We start from the raw sequence: 16773 nt of genomic DNA, 5'->3' as shown, positions 1-16773 counted from the left end.
CTTGATTAGTTCCACGAGGCTACCATGTGCAAGGGATTCGGCTCAACCCTGATCGAATCCATATCTTCATTCGCGGCCCTCAGCGATAAGTTCGTAGAGCAGTTCGCAAGTAGCCGGAGTCTGGAGAAAACCTCGGACAGCCTCTACGAAATCCTCCAGCATCGGGTCGAACCCCTTCGCGATTATATAGCTCGCTTCATCAGGAAAAGGTATCGATCCCCGAATGCAACATCATTATGGCAATCTCAGCCTTCAAAAGAGGCTTGCTCCCAGACGATTACTCCCCGACGGGGATATGTATAAAGAACTCACCAAGTACCAGTGCAAGACCATGGAAGACGTATTGTCTCAAGCATGGGCCCAAGTGAAATGGGAAGATGATGTCGCGAGCCGCGCCAAGGCTCAACAGAAACAAGATCAGAAAGCAGCCAGGCAAGACCGAAACGATAGAGACGAGAGGTCCTCCCAGAAACCCACGAAAGACCAAGGAGGCAGGAACCGGGGCAGGTACATATGAGCCGTCCACTCGAGAGAGCGGAAGGGATGTTGGTATCTACCTGGCCAGATATCTCACACTTGTCTGTATCCCAACCAGAGCTAATCAACGCCCTAAGGTAGATGGGTCAACAGGTTAAATTGCCCTCGAAGATAAGGGTACCCGATTCCTTCCGGAACCCCGACCTCTGGTGTGAGTTCCATCGTGACCATGGTTACAAGACGGAAGATTGCATCGCATTGAAGATCGAAGTCAACGACCTACTCCATAAGGGATACCTTCGGGAGTTCCTCTCAGAAAAGGCGAAGAACCTCCTAAGCAAGGAGACAGCCAGGAAATCTGCTGAAACCAAACCCGCGTCACCACCTCGACAGGACCGAGTGATCCATGTCATATCGGGAGGTTCGGAGATAAGCGGCATATGCCATGCAGCTGCAAAGAAGAGCACTCGAAACGCCAAACTTGGTCTGGAGACGTCTTAATCAAAACGGCTACTCTTGGTAACAGACGAGATAAGCTTCACGGAGAAGGAGCAAGAGAAGGTCCTGGCTCCCCATCATGACGCTCTAGTAATATCGTTTACCGTAGCAAACTGCTTGGTAAGGAGGATCCTAGTAGATAACGGAAGCTCCAACAACATCATCTTCCAGACCGCCTATCAGGACCTGGGGTTGGATGAAAGTGCCTTAACTAGAAAGACAACCCCACTCGTGGGATTCAGCGGAGAGGTGAAGCAAACCGCCGGTGAAGTGGTCCTTCCAGTCTATGCTGAAGGAATCAACATGTCAACTAAGTTCCTCCTCGTCGACTGCCAATTATCCTACAACATGATCTTGGGAAGACCATGGATCCATGATATGAGAGCTTTCCCCTCAACACTCTATCAAATGGTGAAGTTCCCTACTCCCTGGGGCATCAAGGCCGCCAGGGGTGATCAAGAAAATTCACGATCCTGCTACCAGACCACCTTAAAGGGGAAGACAAAGGTCTTATAGCAATTACAGTGTGGGTCCTGAGCTCCACACGTATTGGGACCAGAGACTAACAACAGGAAAGGTACGCGATGAGTTAGAAACGAGAGAAGGAGGCCGAGGAATTCTCCCCGGCTTAACATCGGCCGCTTCGCATGGTCTCTTTTGGATTCGAATCGAGCTAGTTCAGAGGTAGTCAAAACCCAGAGTCCTTTCGATTCAAGGCCCAGATACGAAGCATCATATCTGGAGAACCGGATCCCCGCAACGATAACCCCAAGGAAAAGTTTAGGGTCGAGGATCCGCGCTAAACTCATAAGCTCCAGCAGGTTCGGCCCAGAGAAGCTTCACTCCCCAGCTCGGAGAGGGCGACGGTTTGCAGGTGTCATCTCCACATGTTGTTAGATACCTCGGCACCTCAAAAACTCCACAGATACCTCGGCACCCTGAAAACTCCGGCCAGATAAGGAGTACCAAGAAGCAGGATGAGATACCTCATTTTCCCCGTAAAGGACCACTCGGGAGACCAATCTTCTGCGTACACTCGGAAGGGATCAGACCTCAGAAAGCTTTCGAAGTCCTCAATCAACCAGGTGGAGACGATCGCAGACCCAGTCCAAGGAATCCTAAATCCCCGACGACACCTTGGCCTTTCCAAAAGAGGGGCACGCGCCTCGAAGTAGGATCATCCATGACGCCGGGGCAAGATCTCTAAACCCCCAAGGTCCCGAAGAAAATAGCTATCAGTATAGGATCCCTGGGGCAAGCTCAGCCACGAGCAATGCAAGGACCCATAGGCCAGAAGAGAACCTGATAAGCCCTGGGAGAAAACTAGTAGAGAAACCACTTGGAGTATTCGATCCCCGACGGACTATCCCCCAGACGATGAAAGGAGAAACCCTCTCTACATTGAGCACAACCCCTAGGCTCATCATCCGAGGAAACGCCGAGCTGTCGGCCCGGGACCTACCCAACCGATGGCACACGACCAGGAGCCATGATGAGCAAGCTGAGACGGGGATCTCCCAACCAGGGGACGAGGTTCTACAACAGGACAGAGTCCACGAGTTATCAAAAAGCAAAGGTAAAACGTAGTGTACCTATTTGGAACACCTTGCAACCTACTATTCTATATTAGGATCCCCGGATCTCGATTTATATTACTCTATTATCTATTGTTTAAGCATTTTGGTTTCCTACTTATATGTATGCTAAGAGTCTCCGGAAAAAGCATATATAATGAAATAGTTCCGACTATAAAAGTACTAGGAAAGCCACAATACTTAAAGGGGCATTTAGGGCTGGATCAGGTTCCACGAAACCTTCGAATCCCAGCTCAACCTCACTGATACGTGGTATTTCGACGTGAAAACAAATGGGTATGAGACATAAAAAAGGAATGGGTCTGCGCAAACCTGAGTATGCTGTCGATACTACCTAAAACCTATGTATAGCCTAAGGTATATCGGGGTCCCCAAAAACAATACGCGCAAGTACCTGTATTAAAACGCTCCAAGCTATACAATACAAGGGACGCTATATAAGTGCCAAAGTACTGTGACATACAGAGAGCCCTCGACTGCTTGACCAGACGTGGAGAGTGGTAAAGTCTGGCACTTGGATTTTCATCCACACCAGCAAAACTTTAATAAGTCTGATAGTGGCTTCTGCAGAGGCAGCATGCAACACGGGAACTCGATAGTGACCAGCTTCCAAGCGGTAGAATGCGAAATCCCAACAGATATCGGTAGTAGTCTCTCCTAGGGAGGCGGAATACGGTCCATGCGAAAAATTATAGTTCCGGGTTAACACGAAACCCGGATCCAGGCCCACATGCCATCTAACAAACTTTTAGTCTCGCGGGATACCCCGAAGAGCTCTCGAAATCATAAAAGACCCCAGGGTCCAACACCTAACAACCACGGACCCATGGTCCATGTGTTCCACAGTCAAGCTGGGGCATCAAGAACCCACGAATCTTGGGGTCTAAAGTCAACCAGACCCTCAGACGGGTCCGAGACCCTTCTGAAAGATTCACGAATCTCCAGGTATTAAAGATGACTGCATCTTCGGTCCAATCTAAGACCTCACAACTTCTTCATTTCGACTAAGACCCTCAAGCCTGGAAGCTGAAAGGAAGGTTCCCTGAGTCTCAATAAAGTCTAAGTCCTCAAGACCACCTTTCTTCACCACAAGTTTGATTTAAAGAAGAGCACAAAGGATATAAAGAAAAACCCAAAGTTATCTTTATTAGCCACAGCAGGGCAACCACGCGAAAAACAAGGAGTAGCAACAATAGAAAGAGAAGCATCGTTCAAGGCAAAAGAGATTTAAAAAGAAATCAGCCCCTAAAGGTTTCACAGATGAATCCACATCCATCTCTGAAGCCGGCGGGATAGCAGGATCATCTTCGAAGGAAGGAGGCGGATCTCCCTTGTTTTTAGCCTCTTCCAATATCACCATTTTATACTGATCCAGCGCCCTGTTCAGGTCCCATTGGCTGCTCTGCTTGTTTAGCCATTCCCTCATCAGTTCCCACCGAGCAACAATCCTCGCTCCATTCACGGCCATCACCATCTCTAGCTTGAGAATCTCCACTTCCTCCTCCAACTCCTGGCTCTTCTGGCTCGCTGCTAGCGCATCAGCAGAAGATGTCTCGGCCACCTTCTCCAGTTCCCTCACCTTATCCTTGAGGTCACAAATCTCCAACTCCCGGGCCACACGCTGCTCTCTCTCTTCAGAAACTTGGCGCTTCAAACTCTTGAGCTCTTCACGATCGATCATCAGGTTCTCGTTGGATAGTCGCTCTTTTAGGTGATAGAGCTGAGAAGTAACCTGTTCGAAACGAATAACCTATATCAGAACTACTAAAGAAGAAAAGAAAGGAGCAGAATGCGAAGATTTACCTGGAGAAGTCCACCTTGGAGAACTTGGACAACTTCCGAAGGATCCCCAGCCGGAAGAACAACGCCATCTTGGGGAAAGACCTTTGAATTCAGGTTAGCACAGATAAATCCCCAGCAGAACGGGCAGCACCAGCTGACTGATGCGCAGACCTGGTTGTCACGCCCCCACCTTAGACTTCTTTCCCTGAGATGAGGAAGTTGGCTCTGGCTTCGCCATTGTCGTACGGTGACTACCTGTGATTATCACCTCATCTCCATATGTGGTCCTACTGGCGGAACCCTTTTTGGCGGACATCATCTTCGCCGCCTCCTGATATGTTGCGAAAGGATCGTTGATAGCGCTCCCAGACATGTTCCCTGTAAAAAAACTACCGTCAGACACCAAGAGCAAATGAAGAAAATGCGAAGACACACACTTACTCCAAAGACTGATGCGCAACAATACAGTCTCGCTAACTAGGAAGTTCACTTGACGACGGTCTAAAGGAAGCTATCACGCCCGAAGAACAGTATTTTCACCTTCCGGAGGAGCATGATGAGTTCCCGCTGCAGAAAGAATATAATGATCAGAAAAACGGTTAAGTATTAAAGAACGATCGGCTCCCCATGCCTAGCTATGATGTTCAATCGATAAGCGGACCCAGGGAGCGCCATGAAAGCATATCTCTTCGCCCATTTTTTATTAAAAACTGGCCCTTTCCGGTCATTCTTCGGGAGCTCTTCCACAATCGGCAGGCCACTACGAGGACGCAGGTGGAATCGTCCCTCCCCTCCATTAAGAGGAGCCAGATGGTAAGCAAACAAAACTTCGTTGAGGCCAAAAGAGAGATACTCCAAGTCACCCTGATTCTGGATGGCTATAAGGATCCTCCAGGCAGGAGGGTTCAGCTGGGAAGGAGAGATCTCGAAGAGTCCGCACAAATTAACAATGAGTGTTGGGATTACCCCTCTGAAGCCGGAGTCAAAGAAGGCCTCATAAACAGTAATCTCCCCCGGGGTGCAGCTGGAAGCCCTTTCCTCGGAAGCAGGCGCTCGGAGGACGATATGAGAAGGAAGAGAATACCTCCTCCGCCATTCCGTCAAGTCATCGTCAACGACCGTTGAAGCGGGGCCTATCAATGTGGGAGCCGCCGGACCATAAGTCAGTGGCAGGGGAGCCATCAGATTCTTCACATGGGTCGGAAGAACTGTCGCAGTGAGACACAGAGGGATCTTCCTTCCTCTTCGATCTGGCCTTATCAATAACAGAAGGGTCGGAAGGAGCAGAACGCTTGGACATAATTCAAATCGGTCCTATTCAACAAGCCGGGAGTATCGTAAGGAAGTCAATCTCTAACCCTAACTGACTAAGACGACTCGATCTACCTAGAGAAATTCTCAGTAGCAAAGAGATAGAGGGATAAAAGGTAATACCTGAAGTAAAGATATCGTCGGCTTGGATGTAAAGAAGATGGGGAAAAGCCGAAGCATATAAAGGCCAAGATCGCGTGCTCCGGAAACCTCGGATCTCGAGATGATTTCAAAATTCAAGTAGCCCTCCTCCGGCTTTTGAGATATCAACGGATCTCTTATATTTATGAAGAAATCTTTCGGAAAGGGAAAGAATCTACATTTCTCCGTGGCAAATATTCGGAGCTTCTCTTCTACGAAACCTCGTATCAAGCCGGCGAACTCGAGAGCCCCCGGAAGAAATCATCAAATCTACAGACTCCTCCTTCAAGAACCCAAGGAAACATCACCAAGACTGAGTTCTCTGCAGAAAAGTCGTCTCTCGCTTGGGTCCAGAGTAGGACTATAGCCTATAAAGAACCCTAGACATAAGTTCGTAGAACGCTGTCCTGCCCGAGGGATACCTGCTGAGAATGAGCAACCCCGGTTGACTTGAGTGCACAGGTTATTACCCGAAATCGATGACGAAATCGAGAAATAAGGGGCAAACTGTTGGGGAAAAATCCTCAGGTATCATTTTCCTCCGAGCCCCAGGCAGGACCCTGATCTCCGGATTCCCGTTCCAGAAAATTTCTGGGTCCCCAGTATCGAGTACCCCAGTATCGGTTCCAGGAACCGCCTCCAGCTCCAAGAAAGGCAAATTGCTGATAAGGGGAATCTTCTATATTTCCGAATATGGAAGACTTCCATCTACTCCAACGGACAAGAACCGACCTATAGACGACTATATAAGGGGAACCCAAACCCTAGAATAAGTGATCGACTCTTTTAGACTTGAAGGCTAGAATTAGACGGCTAGACTATGGTTTCTTGCTCAATACTTTGTAATCTCTTCTAGTTCGATCTAATAAACGCTTATTCAAGTCATAATCTCTTTTACTACTTCAAAATCTAGACTAAATATCAGCTCATCCATCGTTCCATAGTACTCACAAAGATCCTACACGAAAATCCCCTAACAACAGGAGGGAGAGGACACAGCTTGGTTTTCGGTTAATGGCGTGTCCATCTGGTATTCAATGAGAGAGCATGCACTTATCTCGGGATTGGACTGCCATGAATACCCGGCTCAGTATGAGAAGATTGGGAGCTTTGCGTTTGTAGACAGGCACTTTAAATCACATAAGGAGATAACGATCAAATCTGTGGAAGAGAAGTTGTTGAGTATGAGCGCGTGGGGGGATCGACTCAGGATGGCGGTGCTTTACTTCCTAGGCACGGTTATCAAAGCGAAGGGAAAGTATATTGCCTCCTTTAACTCTTTCATATTAAGAGTCGTCAACAATGTGGAGGATTGTAAAACCTTTCCTTGGGGTCGCTTGCCGTTTGATGATGATATCTGGTCCATCAATCAGGTGATGAAGCAGCTCAAGGGGAAACCTAAGAAGAATGTCAGCTTTCTCGGGTTTATACTTCCTTTAAAGGTAAATTTTACTTCTTCATCTGATTGTTTTTGTTTTGAGAATCAGTTCTGAGTGCTTTGTTTTGACAATCAGATCCTGGCATTTGAGTGTATTCCAGCTCTAAATGCACAATTCAGAGAAGGTGTAGATGGCTGTTTGAGTAGGTGTCCCAGGATGTGTAAAAAGCGGTTCCAAAGTAACATCATGAAGGGTTATCCACTTGAGGATCTGTACAACGCACTTGGAAAAACTACGGTATGTGTTGAATATCGCTCTGTTACAATTAAGTGAGTGGGATACAATATAAGTCTGATATTGTTTTCGATTTTATTTCAGGTTATTAACAGTGTTCTGGTTCCTACTGTTGATGAGGAACCTCTCATGGCGCACATTATGGATGGAGAGCCAGACTACGAAAATGAAGAAGGACCAAACAACTTGTGGAGCACATGGCTTACTATTAAGGAGAAGTCTATCTGGTGGCCAGATCTTTTTGAGTTAGATGTGGCTGCGAGGGAATTCACTAAGAAGAAAGACAAAGAGAAAATGAGAGAAGAAGCATCCTCCTCTAATCATGGTTTGGAGGACGTTTTGAAAGCGTTAGAAGACCGGTTGATGACATGTTTGAGTGAAGTGAGTGTGAAGGTGGAGAAAATGGACAAGAGGCTTAGTGTCACTGAAAAGAGCCAAGAAGTTTTAAAAAGAGGTGTAAGAGGATAAAGGGTCTCGAGAAGAAGCTTGAGAAGATTGAAGATTGCCAATATTATTTAAAAAAGAATGCCAAGAAGGTGGAGACAATAGACGGGAGGATTGATGGGATTGAAAAAGAAATGAAGGAACTGAAAGAGAAGGAGAGGGAGAACAATGAGGGTTTCGACTACCAAGACATGGATTTTGACTGGGATATGACGCATGGAACAGAACAGAAAGAACCTGTAGATGCAGAAATGGTTGAGGACACAGAGGTGGTAGAAGAACTAGAAGGTCAGAGAGCTGAGGAGACTGATAAATAGAATGAAAACAAGGAGGCTGAGATTGAGAAAGAGAGTGAAGAAGAGGCTCATAAGGAAGATGAAGGTTCTGAGGAAGAGAAAGAACTTAAAACTGAGGCTAAAGCTGAAGAAGACAAAGAACCTGAGGAAGAAAAAGAACAAGGAGTCAAAGCTGAAAATAAAGATGATGAAGCCGAGACTCAAGCTTAAGATGCTGAAGAAGAGGTTGGAACTGAGGCTCGGGTTGAGGCAGAGCTGGAAAAAAGGGTGAAGAAGAGGTTGGAACTGAGGCTCGGGTTGAGGCAGAGCTGGAAAAAACAGTGAAGAAGAGGTTGGAACTGAGGCTCGGGTTGAGGCTGGAGAAGATGTTGAAAAAAGGGTGAAGAAGATGTTCCTGAGGAGGAAGAGCATAAGAAATACACAGAGGAAGAGAAACAAGGGTGAATTCTTACCACATTTGCAAGAGCAATGATAGAATTTCTGGTGTGGATAAGATGAATGGAACTGAGAGAGCTCCTTCTCGCAGTTCGGTGAAGAACAGGCCTAAGGTAATGGCGGTGAAGAAACATGGTCCTAAGAAGAGGGGTAAACCGAGAAAGTCTGCTGATCCAAAGAAGTTCACAATGCTGCCAGCAATGAGGACTTGTGCACGATCACAGTGGGTGCAAACTCCTTTCACTGAAGGAAAGACCAATGAGATCGAGGAGCCAAAGAAGAAACGTAAAACAAAGGCTTAGAAGACTTGTGCGTTAAGATTTTCTGGATGTTTATTATGTATCTCGGCTTTTCTTTTGAACTTATTTAGGATGATATGTAAAACTTGAATCTCTTGAGCCTATGTATGATGGATGATATGTAAGACAATTGTTTGTGTTGTTGCAGGTTTGGACTACTAGAATATAGGGTATTACTGTGTGCTAAAACTCAAAATTAGAACTACTAGGTTTGATAGGTATTACTAAGAAGTTAAAAAAAAAAAGTTGTCTAAAACGTATTTAAAATTTTCAGCAAAAAAAAAACATGTCTAAAACGTGTTGAAAAGGAAGAGAACACATGTTTGAATACTTACACTTAGTAGTACTCAAGGTAGTAGTAATATTTTCTTCTTCGTAGTAATACTTTGACAAACTACAACAATTTTTAGTAATACTCCGTCAAAAAACAAATTTATTAGTAATACCAATCTATTTAAACAGTTTTAGAATGTATATAACACATTGACAGAAAAAAAAAACAGAAAATATGTATTTTTTGAAGTTCTCATTATGGCCTTCCCATCAAGACATTAGTATGAAAGTATAAGGATGTTTTCTATGAAAATGAGAAGTTTTTTACCAACTTGAGAATCTGAGAGTATTTAATGCCTAATTTGACAAATAAACACATATATGGACATATAATCACGTAATACATGAGATACGTTTTCTAAAAAATAAATAATAAGACGAAAATTAAGGTTCTTACAAACATGCATAATACATAGTAATTCAATGTATTTTAAGGTAGTTCCAAGGTAGTACACAGTAATAGCTAATAGTCCATATTACACATAGTAATCCATAGTAGTACATAGTAGTCTATATTACACATAATAGTCCGTAGTAGTACCTAGTAGTCCATATTACACACAGTAGTTCATAGCAGTACGTAGTAGTTCAGCGTTACCTACTAGTTCAAAGCACAAGGGTCCCATGTTACTCGGTGGTGGCAGAAGCACTTCCACATTCAAAATACTCATACAAACGTCCGCCTCTCCTTCCCGTGCCCCTGCCTCTTCCCCTTCCTCGTCCTCTTCTTCGTCCACGAGATTCTCCGGCTGATGGAAACCTTTGCTTTTGAGTGGGTCCTTTCTTTCTTTCATATACCGGGGGAAGAACTTTAAGTGCTCGAATCTCATCTGGTATGACCCATTCAGACATATGAGGAACATGATAAATCGTCATACAGTATGCCAATGCCCGAGCTCCACCAAATAGTATTTCAAACAAAACTCTTGTAGATGGAGGTCCATTCCTACGCTCAAGAACTTGGCAGCAGCTGCTGCATGAACACACGGGATTTTGTCTATATCAAAACGCTTGCAGCTGCACATATTTCTTGCTAAATCAACCGTATAAATCTTTCCGTCACTACCATTGACATTGTACTCAAGGTGGCAGCTGTTTATCTCAACAACATCTAAACACCTCGCTTCCAAACATCTTTTTAACAATTCCTTTTCCACTGTAGGCACAAGGTTCTTTGTGACTGGTATTTGAGTGCCTTCTTCCTATGTTTGTTAAATCATCAGACATTTTTGTAATGATAACATCAATCATCGGTAGCAAGAAGTATTTTCTCGCTTCCCGAAGAACACCATTAATAGATTCTGCTGCATTTGTTGTGTCAACATTGTATCTGTCTCCTTCAAAGTAACATCTTGCTCATTTTCCTGCTTCAACACTTTTCTCCAGATAAACCGCAACAAAAGGATACTTCCTGGGAAAAACAGCATAAAGATCATCGAACTCAGCCACTGTATAAGCATGTGCATACTCTCTAAACTTGTATGCGCAAGCGTCTCTGTTGTTGGCAACATGTCGTTTGACATTTTGAGACAAATGCCAGATACAATACCCATGTGCGGCCGTTGGGAACACCTCTCGTAATTACTTGATCAAGCTTACATTTCTATCCGAAAGAAACACCAATCCGCCTTCATCTGATATCACAGTCCTCAACTTATTCATAAACCACGTCCAGCTTTCATCTTTCTTACCATCAACTACACCAAATGCAATAGGGTAGTGGTGATGATCAGGATCTTGAGCCGTCGCAACAAGCAGAACTCAAACATAAACATTCTTAAGATGTGTTCCATCCACAATGATAACTTTCCTCATCGCCGCGAACCTTTCTATGGAAGCTCCAAATGCAAAAAATAGATACTTAAATCTTTTCACCGCATTCACTTCAACATAACTTACTAAGTCAAGATTCTTCAACTTAAGCATGTACATAAAGGAGTGTATCATAGAAAAACTCTCTTCCGGAGTTCCTCGCACTTCATTAGTAGCCATACTTTTTCCTCTCCATGCTGTGGCATATGATACATCAACACCAACCTTGTGGGTAACCATACTGATCAGATCATTTGGTTTTGGTGTGTCATATCTACCGGGATATTCTTCACCCAAAACAGATGCAACAACATGTGGTGTGCCTCTCCTTATATTTCTAAGGGTACTTGTAGTTACTACTGAGCATGTATGAGACTTGATGTAAGTTCTAACCGTCCAAAGATCTGAATTCTTAAGCTTTGCTACACGCAAATAACACTTGCAACCTTCTTTGGCTCCTCGACATTTTGCCACAAATCTCACAGTATCAGACTTAGTTGTTTCATACTTAAAACCATTCTTATGTGCACCCCTCTGAACTAGAACTTGCATGGCTGTCTTAGTTCTGAATTCTTGACCCTTAACCAAATCGAGACCATCATCCCATTCTTCTTCTACTATTGTCGTGGCTTCAACTCCCGCTCTTGCAGCTTCAACTTCCCCTCTTACTTATGTTCCTTCATACCCATGCTCTAAATTCTCATGCATCTCAAAGTCTTCAGGTTGCTCAGCTGTGGAAAGCGTGACCACGCCATCCATCTCATGATCCTGGTCAGTTCCATCTTGCTCAGTTCCATATTTTTCAGTCCCATCTTCCTCTGTCCCATCCTCCTCGGTCCCATCTTCTTCGGTTCCATCTTCTTCTGTATCTGTATCCTCTCCATCAGATAGACCGACATAGCTATCATCAGTTCCATCATCATCTCCTGAAAGTGACAGACCACCATATGTATCGTCCAGGTCACTGCTGATCTCCACGTGTAAAACACTTCTACATTTATCATGATTTACTTGCATGAGATAACCCAAAACGTCTTCATCACACCAAATATATGATGGCTTGTTTGAATAAAATATAATTGGAAAATAACTAATCTTCAGCATCCCATCTCCATCTGCCTTAATCTTTCTACATGTACTCTCAAACAATTCAGAATATGTAACCTCTTCCACAAATGTTTTCATTACTAGAGTGTGAATTTCATCTTCTCCCGAGATCCACCTTATCTCAGCCACATCCTTGATGTAACTTCCTCCATAGTCAAAACATATGATTGTAACAAGAGAAGCCATAGATTTCCCTGAAAAAGAAATAAAATTATGATTAGTTAACTATTTAAAGAATCTAAATTGTCCAAGATCTTTGGTACATAATCGATCCAGTAATACTAGCAATTCCAGTAGTTCCTATAAATTTTCACTTTTCTCGATTTAACCCTTTTAACTGACCAAGAGGCTGTTATACAACCCACAATATCGTCTACCACAACTGTAATGTAGTATTTTGCTTTAAAACAGTGAAAATAAGCAGAAATATACAAAATAGTCCTTAAACATCATTTTCATACCAATATACCTAAAACTTTTGTTTTTCATTGATTTAAGTCTTTTTAATCAACTAATAACGTGTTACAAAACCCACATTATCATCTAACACCATTTTCATGTTTTTCTTCTTCCAAAACCGTGTTTAAAAAAGAGAAATATACAGAATCTTCTTCAAACATTATTTTCATATTTCTTTGAAAACTCTCACGATTTTTACAACTAAGCTTTGATATTTTTTGTTACTCATATCATATAAAACATAAGTAGTATATTATTATAAAAAAAATTATCAAAAAAACGTACTAATTTACGTCAAAAGAAGCTTCAAAATTCGCCAATGGAGCCAAGATGGGGAGAAGAGGTTCGAAGGTGGTTGGGGAAAAGAGAACAAGATGGACAGCTGTAGGAACAAGAGAGGTAGATTGGGTGTGGGGTCACCTGTTAGGTTGTCCAATAAATTCTGGACTTTATGTGGGAAGGGGGTCCGCTTTTGAAATAAAAAATAGAGAATAATGCATGAGATCCACGAGAAATGAGATAATAATAAAATAGTAAAAGGTAATAAGGAGAGGGGAAATATGGTGGGGTAGTTAGAAAATGAATGGGGTAACGAGAATAGAAAATTTCCAATTGGGTCAAATTAGAGTATTTTCCTTGCTTTCTTTTGTTTGTTAATATTAACTTCTGTTGTTTCGTTTTCTAGATTAGCATACTGATAAAAAAAAACATACAAAAACTGTTTCTTACAAAACACAAGTCATACCAAAGTTTATAGCACTAAGAGCAACTCCAATGGTTAGAGCCTATTATGGGCTCTAATGAATAATTTAATAATTAATTGTGTGATTTGAAAAGTTTAGAACCTTTGTTAGTGTAATTAATTTTCTCATGGTCCAATGGTAGAACCTCTTAGAGGTTCTTAAATTTTTTTTTTTTCTAAAGGGTGAAAACATATCATATAAGAAGATGATTCAGTTCAAAAGGCTATTCAGTTATGTATGAAGAGACACGCAGACAAGAGACACGCAGACAAGAGACAGACAGACAAACCTTGTTGCCGGTTGAAGAGCTTCAAAGCTGGAAACACGTCTCAGAATTGCTAAGACAAGAGAAAAAGGAACAAGAATGAGAGGGCTTTTGAATATGTATACTAATAAGAGAAGAAAACATATACATTATGTTGTAAGATCTTTGTTACTTGTTTTTTACCTGTGTCTTTCCTTTGAGAGGAAACATCTCTTAGTCTTATGGCAGTAAAAATGTCAGGTGTAAATACATAAACACAGCAGTTAATACGGTCACTGACCTGAGTTTCCAAGATTAAAGAAAAACATTAGAATCAAATCTTGGAGATGATAAAAATCTGAGTCATCTCAGTGATATGTACATACAAAAGTTTCGGGTTTCTCGGTGTAATGAAGCAGCTCATTAGTAACTGGATCTGCCACCAGTTCTCCAAATTGGCTTTGCTGATTCAGGAGAGACCTGAAAAATCAAAACACAGAAAGCAAACTTTGATTAAACAAAAACACAAGAAACAAAAGCAAGATTAATCTTATGCTCAATGGCAGACCTTGATCACAAGAAGAGTTCCAATTCCACCATATTTCCTATGAGCTTCTGTGTAGTAAAAGCATCAAAGAGTAAGAATGATCTTCAAAACCAAGAAAATCTGTAGAAACCCAGAAACAAAGATCAGAGGCTGCACAAATGAGCCACACTGATACTTGAAAAAGGAGGGGAGAGAGTTTATCAAAAACAAACCAATGTTGGATTTCAATAGCCAGATAAGGTAACAATGACCAATTCAAGAGACATAGATATATATACCTCAACGATGACCCTCTCGGATTCGAGCAAGCAACTCAAATTAGCGAAAGATGTTGAACTTGAACCTGAAGCTGTGTGCTGCGACTTAATCAGATCCAAATAGAAAAAAAAACATTAGAATTTGAGCAATTAATTCCCAAAATATGAACTTTTCAAAAATTCCCAGAAACACGAAATTGACGTGATGTATGTCTAATTGTGGGTGAAAGGAGAAAGCTTTTGAAACCCAAGAATCGATAGAGAATTGAAAATAGGGGAATTACATTGAGTTTGTTCCATTCAAGCGTGTCCCAACTGCCGCTACCTTCTGTTCTCTCTGAATCTGATTAATAACGCAGCGGCCTTTGTCTCCCTGACGGTGGTCTCGGTGGCGTCATGAGAACGAGATGAAGGAGAAGAGACGGTGACGGAACTTTCACCTTCCGATCAACGACGGATTTGTCTATTGTTGTCACGCTGGAAACCTCGAGGAAGAAGAGAGAGACAAAAAATGCATTGTCCAATATCAAAGAGACACGTAACGGGTTCTAACCATCTCTGTAAATGTCATATTTAGAACCGGTTCTGTGTTTTTATTTCTTTTTTGATTTATTTTTTTTGGTATTTTTTTTAGAACCCTTTTTTAAAACCTCCGATGGAGGTGGTCTAAGTACCCATTTCCGAACCCCGATAGGAGTCTCCAAGAAAAATCCATATGACCCTTGGAACCAATACAAGACAAGACCTGATACCTCCCTATAATATAGTAAGTTTTTCCAAACAACTTAAATTCAATCATCTTCTTCTTCTTACTTATTACTTCCATTCCTTTCATCACCTCATAATTGTTGGACTCAATAAACAATAAACCGACAGCCCAAGCCCATTAGCGTTTGAATTCGACCAAACCCGATTTAGACGAGTTATAGATAGCGAGGGCCAGCAGTTCGGCCTAGGAGAGGCCCGGTCAAGAAAGCGCCATTAACAAGAGGAAGACAAGGTCAACACGATGAGGGCGAAATCCCGATCAACTATAAGAAGGGAGAAAACCAAAGTAGAGAAAACACATAAAACCCTAGCGATTTACCTCAAACATATTGACCTCAATCTCAAGCTCTCTTATTCTGTTTTTCGGACTTTGTATTTGATCTTACTTTTTCTTAAATTATATTTTCGATTTCATTTCACCATTATATTTGCAAAATCTTATCAATAAAATTCCATTTTTGTCAACCGGAATCTGATTACATCGTTGTGTTCTAAAGATATCGTTTCCCACGTTATTTTCTTCCCTAATCTTTACAAACAATCACTATCAAATACTTAGCGTGAGTTTTAGGATCCACATTTTGGCGCCGTCTGTAGGGGAAGAGAGACGAAAAACATCTTTGCTAAGAACCCGATCTAAGGTTCCTAAGCACGATCATGGATCCCACTCAAATCCCATCCAGTTCCGTCAAACCGGGAGTAACCGACTGATATCTAGAGATTTTGATGAGTTTCAGATTCATAATTTACATTATTATGATCATTCTAGACTGCATTTAGGTGTATATATTGCATACATTTGTCCATTTGCATTTAACAGGGTTTGGAAAGCACAATTGTGAGTTTTGGGCCAATTAGCAGGGTCATTTCTGCAATTTAAGAAGTTCGGGGTCAGAAACGAAGTCATCAAAAGCTCGGGGACCATTCTGCAAATACGAGGGGGTCTGAATGTTCAATTGAAAGTTTATGCGTCAATTCGGGAGGTCCTTTGTGCACAATCCAAAGGTTGGAGCAAATTCATGAATTACCAGAACCCTGGAAACCTGTTTTGCAAATGAGCAAGAGCTCACCATTGGAGCTCACAAGCGCTTCACGATCTAAAGATATGGCCGCGACGGTGAGCCTGATTCCGACGACGGCGAAGGCTGAGCACGACGATGAAGCTTGACCCAGCGCTCTCATGGTGGAAAGTAGCAGATTGAACCTAAGCCATGGTGATGGAGATGAACACGAGGAAGAAGAGTGCGACATTGACGACGGTGAGAAGCGACGACTCCAGAGCTTCGGGACATGCTTTCACGGCTCGAGCTGAGGTCACGGCTGCGACTCTGAGTGCAGTGGCGACTTGTTGATGACCACGACGGAGGAGATGAAGCTCGACGACACGGGTTGAAGACCTGCGGGATCGTGAACCCGCTCGTACGAAGAGGAAGAAGTCGCGACGTCTCGACTCGGGGTGGGAGACGCGGGGAGCCGTACCCGCGCGCGTGAAGTTGGGGCTGATCGACGTCCAACGCGGGGTAACTAACTCGGGTTAACGCCCGTGATTTCT

At 43.0% G+C, this 16773-nt stretch overlaps 2 protein-coding genes and 1 long non-coding RNA gene across 6 annotated transcripts; 2 read left to right on the top strand and 1 right to left on the bottom strand.

Annotated features, from left to right (window-relative positions):
• Window positions 1-618: 618 nt before the first annotated feature.
• On the top strand, window positions 619-2182 carry LOC106308508. The gene is made up of 3 exons (XM_013745667.1): window positions 619-961; window positions 1004-1482; window positions 1901-2182. The coding sequence occupies exons 1-3, from the start codon at window positions 619-621 to the stop codon at window positions 2180-2182; spliced, it is 1104 nt and encodes a 367-aa protein (XP_013601121.1).
• A 4659-nt stretch (window positions 2183-6841) lies between these two features.
• Window positions 6842-8238, top strand: LOC106308507 (uncharacterized protein At3g43530-like). The gene is made up of 4 exons (XM_013745666.1): window positions 6842-7246; window positions 7319-7480; window positions 7562-7933; window positions 8002-8238. The coding sequence occupies exons 1-4, from the start codon at window positions 6842-6844 to the stop codon at window positions 8236-8238; spliced, it is 1176 nt and encodes a 391-aa protein (XP_013601120.1).
• Window positions 8239-13667: 5429 nt separating this feature from the next.
• On the bottom strand, window positions 13668-14907 carry LOC106311017. 4 transcript variants are annotated; one of them, XR_001263906.1, is made up of 6 exons: window positions 14738-14907; window positions 14475-14552; window positions 14218-14316; window positions 14036-14129; window positions 13854-13950; window positions 13668-13743 (listed from the first exon to the last, which is right to left on the bottom strand). It is a non-coding gene; the product is annotated as an uncharacterized LOC106311017 (long non-coding RNA). The 4 variants fall into 4 exon arrangements; XR_001263908.1 differs by having other exon boundaries at window positions 14218-14264; XR_001263905.1 differs by having other exon boundaries at window positions 14475-14558; window positions 14738-14883.
• Window positions 14908-16773: the final 1866 nt, after the last annotated feature.

Source organism: Brassica oleracea, chromosome C8 (assembly GCF_000695525.1).
Source record: "Brassica oleracea var. oleracea cultivar TO1000 chromosome C8, BOL, whole genome shotgun sequence".
Lineage (NCBI taxonomy): Eukaryota > Viridiplantae > Streptophyta > Magnoliopsida > Brassicales > Brassicaceae > Brassica > Brassica oleracea.
This window is presented reverse-complemented; position numbering and strand designations above follow the sequence as displayed.

Excerpts from the sequence above, each read along its gene's own strand:
- LOC106308508 (XM_013745667.1), top strand. The coding sequence starts at position 619 with ATGGGTCAACAGGTTAAATTGCCCTCGAAGATAAGGGTACCCGATTCC. Across the intron at positions 962-1,003 it reads CACTCGAAACGCCAAACTTG|ACGAGATAAGCTTCACGGAG; the intron begins GTCTGGAGACGT and ends TCTTGGTAACAG. Across the intron at positions 1,483-1,900 it reads CCTTAAAGGGGAAGACAAAG|ATACCTCGGCACCCTGAAAA; the intron begins GTCTTATAGCAA and ends AAAACTCCACAG.
- LOC106308507 (XM_013745666.1), top strand. The coding sequence starts at position 6,842 with ATGAGAGAGCATGCACTTATCTCGGGATTGGACTGCCATGAATACCCG. Across the intron at positions 7,481-7,561 it reads ACGCACTTGGAAAAACTACG|GTTATTAACAGTGTTCTGGT; the intron begins GTATGTGTTGAA and ends ATTTTATTTCAG. Across the intron at positions 7,934-8,001 it reads AAGAAGTTTTAAAAAGAGGT|AATGCCAAGAAGGTGGAGAC; the intron begins GTAAGAGGATAA and ends TATTTAAAAAAG.